Raw genomic sequence first — 16,606 nt, forward strand, 5'->3', positions numbered from 1 at the left:
AGCCCAAGGCAACACAGCACCTTTAGGTGCTGCAAGCCGTCTGTTAGCCTTCAGCAACTGAGCAATTCAGGTTTTGCAGACAACCAAGGGACCAGGAGTATATCAAATCCCACTCTGCTCAGCACTTGTAAGGCCATGGTTGGAATACTGTGTTCAGGTTTGGTCCCTGCTGTACGAAAAAGATGTGGACAGGTTGGAAAGGGCCCAGAAAAGGGCCACAACATTGGCCTTTTTCAGAGGACTTGGAAGAGTGCTGTATGAGAGGAGGCTGAGAGAACTGGCTTTGCTTAGGGTTCAGAAAAGGTTTACAGGAGACCTTATCAGCATATTCTAGTATTTTAAAGGGTGGCTACAAAGAAGATGGAGACTCCCTTTTTACAAGGAGTAACATGGAAAAGACAAGGAGTGATAGGCACAAGTTCCTCCTGGGGAGAATCCAAGTGGACACAAGAGGATGATTTTTCACACTGAGAACAATCAGCCATTGGAATAACCTCCCCAAGGAAATGGTGGTTTCCCCAATGCTGGACACTTAAGATTTGGCTGGACAGTGTCACTGGAAGCAGAGCTGAAGCAGGAAGAAACATTGATAATAAACTGTATGCAGAAGCAGATAATGTGCCTTCTCCTCCCTATTGCACAGGACGAAAATCCTAGGAAATGGAAACAGAGATTTTGTTGGCACTAGTGGCTAAGATAGCAAATTACTATCTCTTCCAGAAGTGGAGATAGAGCATTTAATAGCTTTACAGAGAGCAGCACTAGCATTGAGTTGACACAGGCTTAACATTTCCTAAAGCCATTGCCAGGGAAGGGCTTTATGCTTTTGCATCTCCAGTGGGAGTCACGCAAGTATATGCAGAGTAAACCTGGTCCAGAATGTTTAAATATCCTTTAATCTGGGTACATGGAACTGCTGTTTAAATGACAGTGGGGATTTGCTAGGGCAAATGCTAGTCTTCAGGCATAGCATGGCATCTATGAAGTATTTCTTTTCAGTACCCTCCCCTGTAGCAAGGCACATCTCATGTGGCCACTACGTGTTCCCAGCGCGGAGGCTTCCTACTGCTTCACAGGACAAGCAGCCTGTCGCTCTTCCAAAGAGCATCACCTGATTTCAGTACAAGATCTGTTTGGCAAAATGGTCAAATCAGCTCCAGAGCTGATGCCCAGGCACTAGAAAAGCCTGGGGCTTGAGGAGCTGGCATGGATAAAACCTCCCGGATTTCAGTGAGATTTAAGTGAGGCTGTGTAGAGCAAGGCAGGGTCTTGCGTGCATTTGATGTGTGAGAAAAAGAACCAGGTGACCAAGCACAGGACTTCATGTGTGTTATGCAGGAGAACCATGTGGTGAGTTCTGGGTAGAGATCTTTGTCTATATTGAAAATGTGTCTTCATCCATAGAAGCAACAAAGCAACTTTTGTTGGTAGCATCCTAAAAATAAAGAGATCACTCTTCTGATAAGAAGGAAGGGATGTTCAACAAGCTTTTTGTGCAGGCACTTCACAGAACAGTGGCTTCCCAGACAACTTAATCCCAGAGACAGAAGGGAAATGTATTTTGTGACACATAGGCTGGGAGGGGGCCAAAACTGACTATTAATAATCAGGCACATTAGTTATGCACAGTCACACAGTGACATTTATTCTTTGCTTCACCAAAAATGAACAATAATGAAGTGAGGCTGCCCAGTGAGCTTGCTTGGTGACTGACCCAGAGGCTGGGGAAGAGGGACCTTGTGACTGCTATTAGACAAAAACGGGCATCAAATGGAAAGACTCCCGTCTTTACCATAAATGTATAGCAGCTGTGTCATGACTCAGACTGAAAGTCTGTCTGGGCTGACATCCTGTCTCCACTTCTTGATAGAAAGCAGTAGACACTAAAAATTGTTGTATAAAGAAGCCTCCAGTGAAACAAAGTGGGAACTCAAACACAGACACTGTGCAGTTTTCCTTCCTTTGTCCTCATGCTCTCTGTTCTTCAAAACTGTGGTGAAAACTAGTGGCAGAGCAGAGATGGCAATGTCTGCATCTATGGCAGTGTCTGCATCTATGGCAATGTCTGCATCTATGGCAGTGTCTGCATCTATGGCTGTATTTCAACTATGTTTCCTCCAAACAGGTTTAGAAAGAGTTCATCCAGCCCTGGATGGAAATGCTGAGATCTGAAATGTCAATGTGGGTGGGCAGAATTCTCTCAGCTGCGTATTTTGTAAATGAGAACTGAGAAAGGAGATTTTCTTCTTTAAGACTGGAATTAAAACAAACCAAGCAAAGAAGTAAAAAGTGATGGAATGGGGTCATCACAAATTGTTTTCCATTCAGTATACTGTCATGATTCTTATTTAATGCTAGCAACTGAAGGACGCCAGTATAGGCATGAGCCCATCTGTTAACTGTGAATCATGTAAATAAGGAGGCATCAGAGACTTCAGAGAAGGGTCGCACTGTTTTGCAGCCAGCATTCCCCACACTCTACCCACTCTGCATTCAGCTCTATGGTCTGGCTTAGGAGGGTTTGATTAGAATTCAGGGAATAGGTGTTCACATGTTAAAGGCTCTGGAAGTTATGCCTCAGGGGTGCCTGCCAATAGTGAGTTAGTGAATACTGGAGCGTATGAGCTCTGGGCTGAACTAGCCCTTCCAGGTAACTGCTCCCATTTTTACATCCTGGGCATGACGTGCTGTGGTATGGAATACCTCTTTGGTCAGTTTGGGTCAGGTGTCCTGTCTCTGCTTCCTCCCGGCTTCTCCTCCTCCCTGGCAGAGCATGAGACTCAGAAAGTCCTTGCTCAGACTAAACATTACTGAGCAGTAACTAAAAACATAGAATCATAGAATCATAGAATAGTTAGGGTTGGAAAGGACTTTAAGATCATCTAGTTTCAGCCCCCTGCCATGGGCAGGGACACCTCACACTAAACCATGTCACCTAAGGCTTCATCCAACCTGGTCTTGAACACTGCCAGGGATGGAGCATTCACAACCTCCCTGGGCAACCCACTCCAGTACTTCACCACCCTAACATCGGTGTTACCAGTGCTGTTCCCAGGCTGAAAGTCAAAACCACAGCGCTGCACCAGCTACTAAGAAGGAGAAAAAATGACTGCTACTGCTGAACCCCGGACAAGCCCACAGGAGTCAAAGTGCTCTTTGCTCACAGCTCCAGGTGGACTGAGACGGGCTTTGTGGCACATCCAGTAGCTCATAAGCGGCTCAACCACTTGTCCATGGACTAGTAGTAAGTAACACTGAAGGCAATTCTGTCCACAGACAGAGCATGGAACCATGCAGTGGGGAAATGAGATGAAAATAACAAAATGAACAAGTAGATTTTCAGGCTGCCTCATGAATAACCACAGTTTCAGACAACATTTGAAGTGACTAAACCAGAATGGCCCACTGTCATGCAAGGGAGCACCTCTTGATTTGTCTCTTAGCAACTAGCCAGCCAAAAGGAGACCATCAGCACATCTGAAAGCATCTCCAGACTCACTTGAAGCTTTTGAGTCTAAAAGCTGTGCTCAGCTCCACTAGAAATAGGCACTGCTGCAAGAACTGACCTACTTGAGAAATAATATTCCAGAGCATGGGCTGGAGAAGACAGGATCTGCTTTAAGTTCTGTCCCTGAATCATTGTTCAACTCATTTTCTTGCCAAGGCCCACAGGGACCTGTGTGGGACCTTGATGGAGGGTGGCTGACATGTATTTCCAGTTCGGATCCAGGTGGAACTTGCTTTTGAGCTCTTTGCTCCCTGGGTTGTCTATACAATCCTGCTCACTGCCAGTTGGTCCTTCCTGAGCTGCTTCTCACTGCCATACCTAGAGCACTGGAATTCTCCTCTGTGAGTGGTGTTAACACCATTTTGGGGACCTGCAATGTGTTCTTCACAAGCTCAATCAAGAAAATGAAGTTTAGGACTGTTCCAGACAGAATTCTGTGCAGGACAACATAGCCCTTCACTGGTAAATCAAATTAGAAATGTTCCTAAAATTTAGGATTAACATCAGACCAGGCTGGATTTCCTTGGTTATCTATGGGAGAGAGTAAGTTTCTATACATAAACTGAAGCATTGCAATATTACTGATGAAGTTCAAAATGAATCCAAACTGTCAAAACAGCCCGAAGCCTTTCAAAGCAACAAGACCCTTTTAGTCCGAACACATAAGCATTTTCAGATACACTGGACTGGACAAAACAAGCCAGTGTGGGAATGCAGAGAGGGAAAGGCCCTGGGCTCTGCTGGAGCAGCAGGCACATGACCACATGCATTCACGTAGCACTCAGTGCTGACAAATTGCTTTTGGGGGTGAGGTACAAATAAATATTCCCTTTTCAGAACAGAAAGAAATGAGACAGAGAGAAGTCAGTGCCTTTTCTCGGGGCCCTTGGTGGCCTAAGCAAGAAATGAGCTACAGGCAGGTTTCTTTGCTTTCAAAGTTGCAATCCCATGATCTATGGGATTTCTCCCTTAAAGCTGCTAGACCTGTTTCATACAAATCTGATGAGCAATACATGCTTGAATGTCCAAACATTTATTAGAGACCCTTAATTCAAAACCTACTGTAACATGAGGTTTTATGTGTTCTACAAGCCTGCTTGTGGTATAGACCATCTGCCACTCAGTGCCATGGCTACAAAGACAAAACACATCAAACCAAAAACATATTTATGACAGATTCCACTCTGCCATGACAAACACCTCTAAGTGCTGTCACTTGCTTCAGCACATCTTCCATAGTGACTTACCCTCTCGTTTATAGCACTTGCATTGGTCAGGAACCATCCTGATCCCTGGAAGAACAACTCCCCAAGCAACCATCTCAGGCAGTTACAGTTGTCTAACTGTCCTTATGGCAGCAAGGGGCCTCCCAGCACCTCTGCAATGACCAGGGCAGGGGTAAGGAAGGCAAGAAAGGTAAAGGACAGGTCTTTTTGCATGTGACATGTCTAATATCAGCTGAGCACCTCAGGAGTTCAATCTTGTAGCCTCTAAGGCTAAAGAGGGGCTGAGCAGCTCTTCAAGATGTCTCATGAGTAGCTATGCTGCAAAGCTACAAAGCCTTAACAGTCAGAAAAGCTAGAAGTGTGGATGCTTGGCAGCTCCCTTAAATGCTGTTTGACTGTATCTCACTGAGGGACTGTGTAACTGTGAAGTGTCTCGAAAATACAGAAGTGCTAAGTATGATTAAGACTGCCATAAGTAATGAATACTACAAGTTGATAGTGCTGAGCTGATTTCTAAGCCATCTGGTGCAGGTTTCTAGCAGTGCAGTGCTCTCAGGGGAAGTGGGTGAACTCTCCCTAAGACCTTTGGAAGCCAGTGAAACTCCAGGCAAGCCAAGCTGCCTCAGTTCAGTGCAACAGCTCTGTCAGCCAAACTCTGCTCCAGGCAGAGATTAACCACATAAGCAAAAGAGAGGAATTGTTTTAACAGGAGGAAAGAGGAGAGTAATGGAGAAATAATGAGTTGTCATCAACTGTAACCTCTAAACAACATGTGGAAAATATGTCCAAACATAGAGAGAATTTAACACAATTTTTGCCCTTAATATTGAAAACTCAACCACTGCTTCTCTTTGACATGTGCACAGGCACCTACCAAATTGTGTCTCTTTCCCAAGTTCAACATACAGTACCTACATTATCAAAATAGGCCCTTGCATGGACCTGCACCCTCTTCCACTATGCACACCCTCAAATAATGGAAGATCTTTACAGCTGAGGGCTTGAACAAACCATTCTGGGATGTGTCTGCTATGAAAGGAACAACAATTTCTCCAGTCACTGAAATGCAATTTTATAAAAACCCAAAGTATGTGTTCATAGGTTTTGTGAATTTGGATAACAAAAGAATCCCTATAGATTATACTCTATATTAACTAACTCACTAACTCATTCACAGATCTTTTTTGCTCTTTCTTAACAAAGAGCACATTTTAACACATTTCACTTTAAGACCGGTAGGGGACTACTATGAGATATTATATATATTAGGAGACACAGAGCTTGAGGTGCAGATGAAATAATGCAAAGGCAAGAACCTAAAAACTCCCTGTTCTTTTTTTCCCCAAATTCTTAATGGCTGCTTGAAAAATGACTCTCACTGGGTTCGTATCTGTGTATTTCCAAGGCAATTTGTACACCTTTTTGTGTACACCCAAATTTGTACAACCCCATTTGTCATGGATTGGCCAAAAAATTTACATAGAGATAAAGCCTTCCATACTTGTCACCCATTCAGGAATCCAGCAGTCTTTTAGCCAAGCATTCATCACCCTCAGCTGGTAGAAATTGTGGCATTATCTAAAACTCATCTGTCTTTATTATACCCTGCTACAAAGGGAACCAGAAATCTAATGTACCCATCCAGCAAACAGCAGCTTGATCCTACAAAAGGGAGAGATCATTTACTGCAAAATCAACAAAGGGGAAAAGAGCTGAGCAGAGAAGCTGGATGGCATGGCCAGGGAGGGAGCCTTTCATTTCAGCACTGCTCATTAGCATTGTATAGAAAGCAGGGCTGCGGGATTTCAGCACATTCTGTCTCTTCTGGCTCTCGTAACTCAACCAGCAACATAATTCCTGGTTAAATAGAGCTCTCACTTGTTTCTTCTTAAATAAGAGGCCCCATACCCAGAGTTTAGAGGTGCTTTCACGTAGTTTGTTGGTAAAGTAGTAGTTGTACAGATTCCAGTGGAAAATACACATAGTCTTCCCTCTGCTTTATCAATATATTTTCATTCCTATAGCAGGGAATTGTGGCATAGACTGCACTACCAGGCACTGCACATGATAATACGACAAAGGAAATGTGAGAGAAAATCAGCAAAGCTGCCTGATAAGTCTGTGTTCAGAAAGTCCATCCCCCCCCCCCCCCCCCCCAGAGAGCATGGAGGAATGGTATTTTTCCAGGGGCTATGTTTTATTTACCTAAATAGTGCTGCATTGCAATAATACACTGTGCTTGTGAGCTCCAGAGACTGAAGAGACCTGTGAGAGATGGATTTATTATACCCTCCACCCCAGGAGGATGAAAGAGTTGTGTAGCTCTGGATTTCATTACCCTTTGGCCCCTCAGCTCAAGCTGTGGCCATGGGGGACCAGAGAGGGAGAACAATTCTGAAGAGAGGGTTTTGAGATGAAATGCCTCTATTTTGTCACACAGAAAGCAGCAGAGAAGGAATGAACTTGTCTTTCCCAAACCCCTGTGTGGGACCCACTTTTCACTGGGGAACTTTGCCCCCAGTGCCCCAAACACAGGCCACAGAAGACAACCTCCAGGCACAGGAAGCCAAGCTGCCAGCGTGGGCCTGCGGGTCAACTTCACCCTATGAGATGCCTTCAGCCAACCTACCTGCTGAGGCACAGGGACATGGACATGTGAAATACAGCTGCAAACTACTGCTACTCTGTGTATTGGTCCAGCTGTGCTCCTTTGCTGGTGAAACCCTGGGGGTCACTGCAATGTCTCCCAAACTGAGCCACCCTGTAGAAAGGAAAGGAAACCTTGTCCCCCGTGCCCCTTCTGAAACATGCACACTAAAACTAAAATTATAGTGATTCCTTGATATGGTTTACCCTAATTTGTGTCATAACTGGAATAGGATCACAAAACATGCTTACTTTGTCAGCTGGGGGGAGCTAAGAAATGCAGGTCAATAGGAGTGGTAATCAGCGGGAGCAGGATGGTTTGTGTTCTCACCCCAGCCTTGGCTCGTTCTGCCTCATTGTAGGTAGATCTGTGCTTCACACATTCATAAACTGGTGAAAATCATTTCTGCCCACAACATTGCAAAGTTGGGGTTAAGTTTATTCATGCAGAGTTTCAAAGTACTCAGGGGAGAGAGGACCCGTAATCTTAAGCAGCCACACAGCCCTTCCTAAACCACCAAGCAGCAAGCACAGGGACACAAATACATCAAAAGCTCCAGTGCTGAAGAGCTTGGGGACTATGCTGAGGGTCTCAGCTGAAAGGTGACATTTGTCCATGGCTCCAGACAGGAGCCCACCTGGGAGCGCTCACCAGGTAACCCTTCCCAAGAGGCACAACACAAAAAACCTCTCCACCTTCCAGAAGATGAAACTCCGATAACTTCCCTGCTCGTGTCCTACCCCGCAGTTAGGAGTTCAGTCTCATTTACCACTCCTAACCACGAAGGGGTTAAGACGAACCTTGCCCCAAACTTTGCAGCGAGCTGAGCTCACCGCCTCCCTCCCTTCCCTCCGCGCCGGGAGGCAACGCAACCCGAGCGGCACCGTCCTCCCTGCTGAACGGCTGCCTACCGCTGGGCAGGGAGGGGGCTGCTTCCACCCGAGCAGTGAGGCTCCCGAAGGGAAGGTTCCTTGTCCCCCTTCTCCCATCGGCCGCGGAGGGAGAGCACCAGCAGTGATGCTGATCAGTCAGACTGTCAGTTGACAGTCAGACTGTCATCTCCAGAGCGGGAGGAAGAGCCGTGCCTGCCAGCGAACAGCGCGACTTCAACAGCAAAGGAGAAGAAAGTGTACTCGCCGTGTCTTGCTGAACAGACAATAATCCTGACTCCAGCAATCAGACAGCAAAACTCTTCTGCACGAATCCCACTCCCTGGGAGGAGATGTTCCCAGATAAATCACCAGCAAGCTTATGGGCTGCACCAGCTGCTCTAGTGCCTAGTCCCAACACCCCTGCCTGCTCTGAAAGGTAACTATGCTTTATTCTGTTCTCTTCCTATGCACTAGCACAGCTGAGACACTGACACTATCGTGCACTTCAGCATGACAGCAAAACTACCGTCTGCCACTGAAAGCAGAGACACCCTCCCTTCCTCTCCCTCAAGCTCTCCTTGGAGAAAATGCAAACCGAGGATGGAATTGATACTTTAACACTTTGTTTACACTTAAATGCTTATTTTTCTCTCTAAGGGTCACTTAGACAGAATACACCTGGTACTGTGGGTTCAAACCTTTCTGTGTTTGCCAGCCAGTTCAGTGCAATCTTGGAGAAGCTAAAAGTAATTGTTCTGGTTTGTCCCACTTCGAGCATTGGGTGGAAAAGCAAAAGAGAACTCAGAATATTGTTTGCATTCTCAGAGATGCTTTGATGCAAGTGGCACTTCGAGCGAGTATGGGAGTTAAAGGAAGTGAGCCAGCAAGACATGTTCTGCAGTTGCATGATACATCTGTACTGTCTGGCTGCACTGTTGGGGGGAAAATCTGACTTTCTCTGCCCCTCTGTGCCCTACTGAAACCTGAAGCTCCCCTAGTCCAATTGTTACAGTGGGAGCATGGTGATTTAAGTGCCATAAAGTTTTGGCTCGCGAACGAATTTCCTCTCTCAGGGACACACTCTGAGAAGAAACCTATGAGGCTTCTATTCTCATTACTGGTTGTTATGTGAAATGCATTGGTTTGGGATTTCGTAATCCTTGCTTAGAAACAACCACAAACTGATAAATAAAAAAGTGTCTGCTTGGAATCAATCTGCACCCACTGAGCATGAGTGAACACTACTGGTGCTTGGCTCATCTCAGAAACTATTATCCAGCCAGAGAAGAATTACTAAGCCTTGATCAACAGCTCAGATCACAGGGAATGTGGGCTCAAGTTATGCTGCTGTGCTCTGTAACAAACTTTTACCTACCACCTCTGTCCATAGACTCAAGGGCTTCCCAAGGAAACCAGTGAGGTTTTGCCTCCTGTGATCCAAGTAATACAAAGTTATAGTGCTGATCTCCTTTATACACAGCTTTTTATAGAATCCTTGTGTGCGACTTATTTCCACATGACTTTGGTCTCTACAAAGCTTCAAGCTTCTGTTCCTTAAAGGGGAGTGTGCAAAGGTAAATCTACTAATACCCAAACCCATGTGCTCAGTGAGGTAATTTGGTAGATTGAAAACCAAAATCTTTGGGGTTGCCTGGAGCTACTGAAGTATTTGCAGCTCATTTCTGGGAAAAATGTCATTAATTCCACAGCTTTCAATTGTATGAATGGTTGATTGCTTCTACAGTTCTATAGCTGAGACTACAAAACCCCCAAAAGCTGTCCCAACTCTCCACTGTTAATACTGTTACTATTAATCTGCTGCTTTTATCAATAAATGCCCAGCTGAGCTTTGTTAATTCAATGTCTTGGTTTGCATTTCATTATTGAACCTCAGACTAATGCCTTGAGTGCTCTGCAGTCTAATGTTATAAAGTATGTAAAGCCATTAGGCTCTCTGCTCCTTAAGGAGAGAAATGAGCTCTGGCTTTTGCTCTCAGGAAGATAGCAGATGAGATGGGCAAAGACATTGCTCTGTACTTGAACCCACAAAAGTGTCAAATTCCAGACTGATTGCATTTCATTATCAATAGAGAAATCATATTGTAGAAACAGAGGCTTAATACGGCAAATAACTTTCTCACCCTCTATTTCCCACCTGATGTGTAACGTAAGAATATTCTTCATAGGGGAAGATTTCCCATTTATAGGTTCAAAGTGTGAAAATCACAGTTACTGCCCTAGAATTGAGAGCAGAAGTGCCTGGCTGCACTTCAGAACAACCTTCACTTTCGTGTCTCACCCTTCTGCATCAGCATCAAACCTGCTGCCAGAATAACTAACTGGTGCCAATGGGGTTGGGTCAGCCCCTGGAAAAGTACTGAGCAGCAGTTTCACGCCATGCTTGCCCACACTCTCCTGCACAAAGCACAGCACAGACTCCACAACCCACACAGGGACTACAGAAGTCAAATCCCTAGGCAAGTTTTTCCATCAGCAATTTGGCCCAGTTTAGACAGCCTTTTACTAAGCATGATCTGGCCCAATAGTCCCTAAATTGCATCACTGTTATCTCAAACACTTTGCTACTGAAGAAGGTGTTGCAAGAGTTGGGAGGTAAAGTGTACATGATCCCCAGCGCCCCTTCTCCGACAACTCAGCACATCAGATGCTTCCCATCAAGTGAGCCAAAATAGGGCTGTCTTGCTTGTAATGAAAACCTGGATATCAGCCCCTTGATGACTCAGGCCTCCAGATTTCAAGCAGCTCTCTCTGAAGAACAGCAAGGTGTTGTTCCCATTGGTGCATGGGGAGAACACAACCAAACATTGTCAATAAACAGCTACATTTTACAAGCTGAAGCCTCATGAAAGTCATGATGTTTTGCAGCAGAATGTCTTTTACATGAAATTCTAATCTAAAAGCATCAGAACTTTTATCATTTTGACCTAATGCTTCATTTTAATCTGACTACCATAGTATATTACCATATTAATATTCCCACATTCACATCTCATGTAGGCGTGTATGTAGTGAGCACTACAAATGACTTCATCACTTCGTTTCAGTGCTCCCATTTTTGTTTCAGCTAAAACCGAAAGCAGAACATGATGCTTTTGGATGCATCATTTGCAGTGAAATTTTGGCATTTACACTTTTTCCAGCTAGAAGAACTGAAAATGCTAAAACATTAAGATTTCTCCCGTTTCTAGGAAGTTCTGCTCCCAAGCAGTAAGTGGAGCATCACATCCTGTGACAGAGTTGCCCCAGTGGAACAGGCAGAGCTCTGGATGCCTGCCTGGGGCACCCTGCCTCAGAAACAGAGGGTCCTGGTAAATAATGAATGAGGCACACATGGTGGAAGACACTGGCTGGATTCATATCTTCCCTTCCTCTGTGACATCTAATTCCATAGATTGTGGAGCCTTCTCCTACCCATAAGTAGTGAGTGTTAGTAAAGAAGAGACCTTAACAATTAGATTTGCATGGACATTCTCTAAAGTTAAATACTCAGTGCTGATCCTCCTGATCATAATGTATCTCACAGGAGCATGTGAGGGTTTTCTTATTTGTTCAGAAAATGCCACATATAAGCTTTGCTATTTTGACATCTGGTTTCATTTCTCTCTCTCTCTTTTCCCTTTTAGAAAGTCAACTTTTTGTGTGTTCCTAATGAGAAACTCAAAACTCCATACTCTTTAAGCATGTATCAATAGCTCTGGATTAGGAGAGAAGAGATTCCTCCCAGCAGTCTGGCAAAGCAGAGCACAACGTTCCCCAGCTCATGCAAGGACAAACTACATGCTGTGGGAGAAGCTGGCAGAAAGCTGTTTGGAAAACAGCACCTGCAAAGACTAGAGCTGTGCAAACCTTTGCAGTTCAGTTTGAGAGAAGGACCAAAGCTTTTCACCTGCCAAAGGAGGTGGCCTACCAAAAGAAGGACCAAAGCATTTTCAGGACAAAATAAAAGCCAGATATAAAACACAAGTCTAATGCTTGTTGTCATTGTAAATGGCAAAATGAGTTGCAGAGGCCTGTCTCATGCAATCTGCTTAACTGTGTGAACCAGAAGTCTTGAGATGAAGAGGATGGAGCATTACTTGTTGAAGCTATCATGTATCCTAAGTTTCCTCTCTTGACCTCCTTGGTGAGTCTGGTGAGAGAAGACAGCAAATCTGGAAGTAAATGGTGAAAATGGACCAAAGGTGACAGAGAGCAATGACTGAGCTGTATTCCAAACTCCGTGGGAACCTGACTGGCCGCGTCCACTTTCCAACTCTGGCTACAGAAGCAGACACAAGAGCAGATAAATACTCCAGCCTCTACGTGTATGTGGTATTGTTCCTAACACTTCTGGCTATCCTTCTCATACTGCTTTTCTCCATGCTCTTGCGCCTGAAGCATGTTATTGCCCCAATCACCACGTCTCCAGAGAGCACTGAGAATACAGTCCAGCAGTTCACAGATGTGGAAATGCACAGCAGGATTCCTACCACTTAAAGACCCCAAAGCAAAAAGGCCTCTGTGCTTGTGAAACAGGTTTTGTTCTGCAAAATGGTGGTGGAAAGAATCTCTGCCTGTCTGTTGAGCCCTAGAACTTATTGTACAACCATCAACAGCAGCACAGAGCATCTGGAGAGTGTCAGGCAGCTCAGACTGACTGGCTGGGGCCCACTGACTGTTGACACTACATACAATGTGTGTGCAACAGCCTCAGTAAAACTGACATTACAGAAACCTGCTGTCAGGAAAGCCTCCTATCCCTCCAAAAGGCCTTGAAGAAAATGGTAAAAGCCACAATGACAGCCAAAAACCCAGAGCAACATGTACCAGAATGTGTTCTGGAGCCTGGATTTGCTGACCTATCTCTCTGCCCTTAAATTCCTTGTGAAGAGTTGAATTAAGAAAGTGGAGTGGCATCAACAGGAAAAGCCCACGGGACATGTACAGAAATTATCAGTGGTTTTGAAATTCTCAGGCATTTATCCCATTCAAGAAGGAAAACCATAAACTGCTTTTTCCCCACTTGATTAGCAGATTTACACAGCAGTTTCAGAAGTATACAGATGTGTCATCACCTGCTGGAAGTATTGGTTCCTGACATTAAAAGCCATACAGTGAAGAGTTGCATTCCAGATAGCAGAAAGAGATGGAACTTTTAAAAGAGGAAAGAAAATAAAAATAAAATTGAACAAAGGTTGAAAATCAAAAGAAAGCATCAGCAGGAAATGAACAACAGGAGAAAAGTTACAAGACATTCTACCTCTCTTTGCCTTTGTTCTCCATTAGATAACTGAGGTGAATACAATCATATTCGTGCTGTTTAGCCTCCCAAGTATCATTCAGTAATTAAAATGCAGTGTCAAGTGTGAGTCAAATGGACATCATTCTAAACAGACCCAAATTCCTAAGCCCATTTCTTCTCATCCTCATGTTGGGTTTTCTTCCTCTAAAGACAGACCAGTTCTGCCAAAGCTTTTTCACTTTTCATTTGTTTTCCTCCAAAGAAAGTTGAAGAAATGCCAGGGCCTGGCACTGCAATAATGGATAGCCTGAACAGCTTTGGACATACACTAATAGGGAACATGGAGATGGAAAGTAAACTCACTGAGCACTAAAAGATAGCACTGGATTCAAATATCCTGACAGATCATTTGGAACAGTGAGGAAAAAAATGTTTCCTTAAATTTATGAAATGATAATCTGACCCAATCCTCTCACCTCTGACTGATGCACAGAGAAAGACTTTGCTTCTGTGGATGGGAAAGATGGAATCAAATACAGCACGTTACTGCTGGGAGAGTCACTGCCTCTTACAGACAAACCTTGAGCAAGATTGTTTGAGCTATGTCTTTACAAGGCATGAATTTTACCCATCCTCTCTTCTTTATTTCAGTCTCATTCTGGCTTAGCTATAAAAGCCCTATATGCTTTCCACATTTATATACACTTATTTGCCAATTCTTCTTTCTCCAAGGCTTGGAAAGCATAAAATCTCCACACAAAACCAGTGCTAAAATTAGAGAAGACACTGACTCCATGGACTTGTATTAGTAACAAGAAACTGCTTCTCAAGTGCTTTGTGTACAACAGGCTCTTTATTTACCTTTAAAAGTCTGTATATGGGTGAGCTATTTGGTTTGGCTTTTATAGCTGATTGTGTTTGTATGGAGAACAGAATGATAAGTAACATCCATACTGGATACAGTTGGTCCACAGGCAGGACTAGTATTTTCTCAGTGATATATTTAGTATGAAACTTTAAAAATTGCTTCCTTATTTAGAATAGCACCTTTTATACTCCATTAACCACACATAAGCAGGTTTAATCTGTGAAATAGCACAATGACTGCAATGCTCCAGGCTTGGGGAAGAATGGCTGGAAAGCTGCTCATGGAAAAGGACCTGGGGGGTGCTGGCTGATGGAGCTGAACATGAGCAGCTTGTGCCCAGGCAGCCAAGAAGGCCACCAGCATCCTGGCCTGCATCAGCACCAGTGGCAGCAGGGCCACGGCAGTGATTGTCCTCCTGTACTGGGCACTGGTGAGGCCGCACCTCAAATCCTGTGTCAGTTCTGCGACCCCCACTACAAGAGAGACATTGAGGTACTGGAGTGGGGCCAGAGAACGGCAACGGAGCTGGGGAAGGGCCTGGCGCACAAGTGTGATGGCGAACAGCTGAGGGACCTGAGGGGGTTTAGTATGGACAAAAGAAGGCTCAGGGCAGACTTCAGAGTTACCTGAAAGGAGGATGGAGCAAGGTGGGGGTCAGTCTCTGCTCCCAAGTGATAGGACAAGAGGAAACAGCCTCAAGCTGAGCCAAGGGAGGTTTACATTGATACTAGGAACAAGTTCTTCACCAAGAGGTCAATCAGGCATTAGAACATGAAGCAGTGGTGGAGTCACCACCCCTGGAGTGCTCACAAGCTGTGTAGACAAGGCCCTCTGTGACATGGTTTAGTAGTGGCCTTCCCAGTGCTGGGGAATGGTTGGACCTGATGATCTTGAAGGTCTTTTCCAACCTAGTTGATCCTGTGATTCTATGATTCTAAGGGAATACAAGCAACCAACACACTCTCAGCAATATCCACATGCCACATTTGCCTGTGTTTACCTGGAAAAGAAGCAGGAGGAAGGTTGCCCCTGAGCTTTCTGCTACAGGGATAATACACAGGTATCACTAGGCAGGATGGTGGCTTCACACCCCATCTAAAGATTGGCTCCTCAGGGAGTGCTACTCTCAGGTCTGCACAAGAGCACAAATTCTGTGTGATAATTTGGATATCAATCCAACTAACACAGACAGCTCCTGAGTTTGTTAATGATATTTAAATGTAGCAAAAATCAATGCAGATCAAGTTGGTTTGGTATCTGTCACTCATTCAGCCATCAAGAAGCAGACTAGCCCAGGCTGAACACCTCTCTTGTCCTGTACAACTACTTAATTTTTCTGATGTGCCATTCAAAAGCTACAATTTAGAACATACATGTTCTAACATATTAAATCAGCAACTAAACCACATAAGCCAGCACAACTATCAGTGGAAAAACCTTATTTCCAAGAGACTGCAGGACAGATTCAAATATTGACATAAACATCAGCTCTGCTAATGGGAAATGACAGTATCAGAATTTAAGTTGGGACCCAAATTCTGCTTGCTCTGACCTCAACTGAAAAGCTGCCAGAGGCAGATGTCAAGACTGTGTTTCTTTCCTTCGTACTAAAGAATGTTAATTCAGAAGAGTCTCACAGCCCTTTAAAACTTAATAAATATACTGCAAATAAAAAAGCAACCACTTTGTACAATGCCAGCAAATTTTAAAGCCTTTCCCACTGAGAAATAAAAGAGTGTCTTTTCCCCCTTTTCATTCTCATTTGTAATGTCCAAGACCTGACATCACTGAGAAAAAGAGACTGCTGGATGCATTGATCTGTGTTTGCTGAGTGGGACTTAGTGGACTTTGGCATTCTTTAGCTCTACAGAGTGGCTACTGGAACTTCTGCATGAATTTGCTGGATCTTGAAGAACTGCAGGTTCCATACCTTTCCCCTCCTGAGGTCTGTTTCCTTCTCACTTGTCCATCTGCTACAGAAAATTGGGGGTGCTTACAAAAATAAAGAGACATGTTACTATCAATGGTCACTGCTCTGTGTCATTCCCATGTGTGGATCTGGGGGACCAGCTCATATGCAGAAATAGGCTCAAGCACTGCCACTCATTTCAAATTAATTGTTGGCTTTAGGAGGCATCTGTGTAAAGTATTACTTGAAACAAGACAGTTTGCTCCCAGCTTTACTCCTGTCTTAGACACTGGAAGCAAATATGACTATTTAGCAAATTCCTCACCTTCTCCAT

General features: G+C 44.4%; 1 protein-coding gene across 1 annotated transcript; it reads left to right on the forward strand.

The window, feature by feature from the left end:
• Positions 1-8,264: 8,264 nt before the first annotated feature.
• SERTM2 (serine rich and transmembrane domain containing 2) lies at positions 8,265-14,950 on the forward strand. The gene is made up of 2 exons (XM_031045288.2): positions 8,265-8,689; positions 11,898-14,950. The coding sequence occupies exon 2, from the start codon at positions 12,469-12,471 to the stop codon at positions 12,748-12,750; it is 282 nt and encodes a 93-aa protein (XP_030901148.2). The 5' UTR covers positions 8,265-8,689; positions 11,898-12,468; the 3' UTR covers positions 12,751-14,950.
• The last annotated feature ends 1,656 nt before the right edge of the window (positions 14,951-16,606 follow it).

The sequence above is a fragment of the Melopsittacus undulatus genome, chromosome 6 (assembly GCF_012275295.1).
Source record: "Melopsittacus undulatus isolate bMelUnd1 chromosome 6, bMelUnd1.mat.Z, whole genome shotgun sequence".
In the NCBI taxonomy this organism is placed as follows: Eukaryota; Metazoa; Chordata; class Aves; order Psittaciformes; family Psittaculidae; genus Melopsittacus; species Melopsittacus undulatus.

What these genes read in the sequence shown, in the direction of transcription:
- SERTM2 (XM_031045288.2), top strand. Translation starts at nt 12,469, where the DNA reads ATGACTGAGCTGTATTCCAAACTCCGTGGGAACCTGACTGGCCGCGTC.